Raw genomic sequence first — 5,641 nt, forward strand, 5'->3', positions numbered from 1 at the left:
GAAACGCAGTTAAAATGAGACAATCTGTGGTACCACCCGTGTCGTATGTCATCATTCACGCAACATGTGTCCTCTTAGCACGGCTTTTAGAAATCGCACCTATTAACACTGTCATTTTAATATTATGTATTAGCATAGTATTTAGTGATCACACGCTCATCACTATAATAGATATAACATATAGTATACAGCACATTCAGAATGACATATAGGCCTTGACAGCTTTAATACATTATCTACCACATGGTAATATGTGGCCTTCAAGTTTTGACATACAATGATACGCGACATGAGGGACGCCACTCGGGATAATCTCAAACGATCCACGATCGAAAAAGGAAAATTTTGACTTTAACACTCGATACAAGAAATCGCAGTCCTGTTGGTGTCACACGAACGCACAAGGCAGACGTGCGGTGTTACATAGCTGTATGGTACAAAGTTGTAACACCGGCCAAAGTTTGAAACAAGGAGATGCGCAATCAGAAGGACCGAAACGAGTATAACTTTTCATGCACCCGTCTTAATGTGAACGGCCGCTAGCAAGTGGCCCCCATTCCATGATGAGGTCTCGAATGTCGAGATCAGGTAGCAGTAGCCTTAACGAGGATAACTCAAAATAGTTTGTAAAGTATCAGAAAAATAACAGCGTATACGCAATTTTTCAATTTCACATGGGATGCAATGGCTTTGTAAATGGTACACAAACTGGACTGGAGTAACTAAGGGTGCATCATCGCACTTGCAAAAACAAACAAGAAAAAAACCTAAAATAAAAGTAATCCGAATAACTCCATATGTTTTACATAAACTAGCTTACATACACTTTATAAGATATTTATTGACAGCACTCTATGAGATATCTTACTAATCCACATATACACGTACAAGCCAGAATAAGATTTCATTGCAAGGAAGTGTGAGCGAGATATGTTGTGGAGAGGTGAAGGATGAGCACAGAACTTCGTACTAACGAGACCCAACTCCTTCAGGCTCAGGCTGGTCAAAAACCAATGTACAGTAAAATTGTGTGAAGCCGTGAATAGTGGCCAAATAAGTAATATAAACTAAACCCGTTATTCGCGTAGTATTTACTATTCAGATAACGTTGAGAATATTTAAGTAAGTTCATGACTGCATTTTTTTAAATATCCAGATTATCGTATTTAAAAAAGCAACACAAAAGCGAATTCTAATTTATGTTCGGAGATATTCTCCGATGTAGTGACTTGTAGGTAATCATTCTTAATGCAAGATTCGTTTCTTAAAATCAATATCACCGGATTTAGATAATACAATTTACAATGTTGCGCATTTGATTACCCTATTTTATACCCATAGATAAAACCATATAGACTGAGATGCCCATAAGTTATCTGCTAATGTAATTCTGATAATAATGTCACATTGTTAAACCGCCATAGCCCCGCCTAGTGGCAACACCAATTCATTCTGCGGGACCCAATGCCAACACAGAAGGAGGACATTCAGCATCAAGATGGCCGTGATACTCACTTGGCGCTCTGGCAGTTCAAGACTCAATGCTCTGTTTATAAACAGGTAAGAGAAGATCGCAAATTACCCTAGTGATAGGTGTCTATATAAATGAATGGTGACGTAGGCATCTCAGCAGCCTGACGTTGCCCTGTCGCACCGCCCCGTACTTCACGCGAGACATGAAGGACTAGCGCGAAAGTCCGACATCGGCAATCCGAGGACAGAGTGGACGTCCGTTGGGACATTCCGAGTATATCAGGAACCGCTAAGCGGTATGCGATAATTCACAGGAAAAGAGAGGAGCCGCAGCGAATATTATGTCAACTTAAGAACAACTGCCGAGCGACCGCGAGGTAAGAATTCCTTAGAGAGAACAAGAATGAGGTTCAAGAGGCTGATGACGGAGAAGAGACTGCGAGAGAATAATCGTGCGCAAAGATTGCTAAGGCCTTCTGCGTAGATCTTCCCTTTGAGTTTTGTCAATCGCAAAGCCTCCTCTCAATCCCGAATTGCGTCAAAACTCCGTCAAGACCCTCCGCATCTTCCCCACCGACATACCACTGAAGCAGAATAAATATCCGGAGATCTCCGTCATCGGGTAACGATAATTTTACTCCGGTTATAATCATGACGATCTAGCAGTACATCTCGACTTCACAAAGCAAACCTCACTGCGAAATTCCAGAACACACCGACCGCTTCCGGGAACCCATCTCGTTGCTCAGTTAACAATCCCACTCGAGACAACATATCATATACTCTAGCACAGACAACAACGCAGGATCCTGTAGCACGGCGAAGGGCAGCAAAAGCGTATCGCGTTACACTTTTTACTATAGTTAGCGTACGCGAGAACCACAGCGTGTCCAGCGATCGCATGCATCCTTATTTTTGTGCGCGGACGTTGTTAAGATAACTCTATGGCTCAATATTTCGATTGCGGTGTCGCCTACGCCGCTACGGAAGAATACGGAAGACTTCTCTCCAGCGCAGGACGGGCGCGCACTAGCGGGGCCACTGAGCAATGTGTTTTAGCTGGGCACTCGATGATCGCCTGGGTCCCATAATACTTAGTGGCGGGGTAGTAGCACGGCAGATAACTCAAACGTATGTCCGCACCAAGCGGGCCGACACGAGAAGACAATACGGGTGAACCAACAGTTAAACAAGGGGTGAGAGGGGAACATGGGAGACATCATGACGCATTTAAACGAAGCCGATATACAAGGTCCGCTATAGATCAATGGAAACAGAGAAGCTCACCAAACCTCAGTCAGTCAGATTAATCTTTTAAACTTCTGAAGCTCTAAATGTCGGTAACGTAGAATCTCAACGAAGCTCACTAAGAACAGTAGTTACATCGAGTATCTTTATATATCTAGATTACAACGTCTATAAGTCTAACAAATATTTAATTCTACTCAGGAGCATGATTAAATCGGCAGCTAATCAATAATTTAATTTTTTGTTTTTTCTGTAGATGCTTTTGCTATTTTTTTTTTTTTTTTTTTTTTTTTTGTTTATAAAAAGAGTTTGGCTAGTTTACTAGTAGTAGTATGTAAAGGTAACTAAGTAATATTTAAAGTACGCTGCAGTGTTTACAATTTGGAAATTTACTTCAAATATTTAAATTAGTCCTAAGATTAGCGGTGTACTAATTTAGTCGACATTTTTATAAATGCTTATATCTAATATGCCTTTTCATGTACGCCGAGGATCCGAATTGCAGATACTTTTGGCATTGTCCAGCCATCTTATGAAAAACCAGTGCTAATTCATGTGTGAAGTCCGGCTAAATATAACTGATTAGCTAAAATAAATGAATACGGTTAAAGTGCGCTCGGCGTGAAAACAGATTGTTTATTAAGTATGATTAACGTAATACATCAAATTACGAAGAGTTAGGTAAATGGATAAAGATCATGATTTAATCAATAATTAAGCACAGTGTAATGCACGGCTGCACTGTCCGTGACAAGCGCAGAACACTGCCGAGGTGGAACAACGGGTGAACAGACGGATGAAAATGAGGCCCGGGAGTGAACAACGAGTGAACACGAGTGAAACAAGCGGAAGCTGAACAACGAGAGGACTGGCGCAGGCGGGCAGGTCGGAAACGTATCAAGGAAACAGAACTGCATAACTAGGTCTAAACGCCCCCCCGCTGCAGACCGTGGCAAGGATGAGGGAACAGGGAGAGAACAGAGCACACAGGGCGCACCGGACAATTGCTTCACGACGTGCGACGAGGCGGAGCCGTCGTCCTCTCGCGGTCGCGTAGGCGTGAGAGCGCCAGACAGTTAGAATGGCGAACCACTCTAGACGAAGGCGGGGCGACAGACTTTCAGGATGCCAATGGGACGAGCGGCGGCGGCACTCCCGCGAGCCGTCTCCAGCGGAGCATCCGCGCCGCCGGCACGCCAAAGCTCGGACCACGCTGCCCGACCCCCGCCTCCCGTCCAGCCCGGCACCCCAACCCCGCTCCGCACGGCACGACTGGGGAATTGCGAGTGCTGTGAAAATTGCATAGTATAAAGTATTATAAGGCTACCTTAAAATGCACATTGTTGCTACATGAAACCAACGCCCCCGCACGCCCCCCCCCCCCCTTGACATCATAACCCCCCCCTAACCCACTCGCTAAGCCAAGCCTGCGTGATCAATCTGAGTCAACGAACAACAGCTTTCAATAATAAGAGTCGGCTAACTAGCTAAAATGATCTCTGGTTCGGTCCACTCCAATTCACAGACCACTCGGTTCAAAAGTTCAGTCCCTGCAGCAGAAGGTTTATACCATCTGCTGCAACAGCTGGACAACAGTCAGCGCATCTCAACCAGACCGTTCACTCGCCTCACACATAAAAGTGAATCAGGTGGCTATGCTAATATTGCTAAATGCGGAACGTGCTGCCTGTATTTTGATTTTAACCTCAGACCAGACCCCCCCACACTCTACCTCAGTCCCCGAATCCCCCCCTCTCCCCGCGCCCCCAATCCCGCCCCTCCCACCCCCCCCACACCCCCGACCCCTCCGCCCGCACTCACCCCCCGCCCCCCCCCTACCCCCCCCCCCCCCCCACCCCCCCCCCCCGCCCCCCGGCCCCCCCCCGCTCACCCCCCCCCCCACCACCCCCCACCCCCCCCCCCCCCTCAACCCCCCCCGCGACCCCTCACCACCGCCTCACTTCACTCACCCCACCCCCCCTGCACCCCCCCCCATCACCCCCCCCCCTCCCCCCCCCCTGCCCTCCCCCCAGGACCCCCCCGCGTCGCGTGGACACGGCTGTACGCGCTACGCCGCTGTCAACCGCCTCCTGTCCCTTGGAGCGATCGGCGGGCACCCCCGAATATCCCCGGTGCCGCTCGGGTCGCTGCTATTCCGCGCCACGGCCTACCCTGGTGATCAGCGCGCTCTCGTCTCTTCCGACTGCACTACCCTGGTGCGTCCGCGACCGTGTTGTGGCACGCCCCCGCGCGCGGTCCCCTAGTGCAGCCGGCGCCGGCTCTCCTGGCTGCAAGATTACCCTGTGCCGCGACGGCTTCACTCACGTGCACGGCGTCCTCCTGGTAAGTTCGCCGACGCCTGCCGAGCCGAGCCCGTCCTCCACGGACGAGACTGACCGCCGTCTGCCTTCCGGCCACCGCGCGGCCGCGCGCATTCGTCCTGTCGTCGTTCGTCCGGCTGCAGCTGCTCGCGATGTCGACGCGTCGCTTCACCAGGGGGCAGACGATGGAATGGAGCCTGAGAGAGAACGGAGGACGGTATGATAGAGGGTCGGCTGGAGCGCCAGGTGGCGCCGGCGAGCTCGGCGGCGCGTCGCGAGCCGCGCTGCGTTAATTTGTAGCGGCTGTCGACTCTGGTATACTGACCTAGATGTACACTGCGTTATTATTATTTATTATTATTATTATTATTATTATTATTATTATTATTATTATTATTACGATGCAGATTGGCACTGCGGCGTTTATTTCGATGGACGGGTGGGTTGTGTCCCCGCGCGCATACCCCATGCTATGAATGTCTTACGCGAGTCGGCGGTTTACTGTGAGAGAAGGTGAAGTCTTTGTGCCACTAACAGTGCACTGCTAACGTATGGGGGGAGGGTCGTGGCAGGGGCTACGACAGCTACGCGCTGTATGT

General features: G+C 49.0%; 1 protein-coding gene across 1 annotated transcript in view; it reads left to right on the plus strand.

Moving 5' to 3' along the window:
- The window catches only part of LOC106821607 (myristoylated alanine-rich C-kinase substrate-like), a 4,722-nt gene extending 2,623 nt beyond the window's left edge, over positions 1–2,099 (plus strand). The window contains exons 4-5 of the mRNA XM_014826490.1: positions 1,622–1,769; positions 1,972–2,099. Of these exons, the coding sequence (XP_014681976.1) occupies positions 1,622–1,769; positions 1,972–2,099 (276 nt within the window). The remainder of the gene's footprint in view (positions 1–1,621; positions 1,770–1,971) is intronic.
- Positions 2,100–5,641: the final 3,542 nt, after the last annotated feature.

The sequence above is a fragment of the Priapulus caudatus genome, unplaced genomic scaffold (assembly GCF_000485595.1).
Source record: "Priapulus caudatus unplaced genomic scaffold, Priapulus_caudatus-5.0.1 Scaffold79, whole genome shotgun sequence".
Classification (NCBI taxonomy): domain Eukaryota; kingdom Metazoa; phylum Priapulida; class Priapulimorpha; order Priapulimorphida; family Priapulidae; genus Priapulus; species Priapulus caudatus.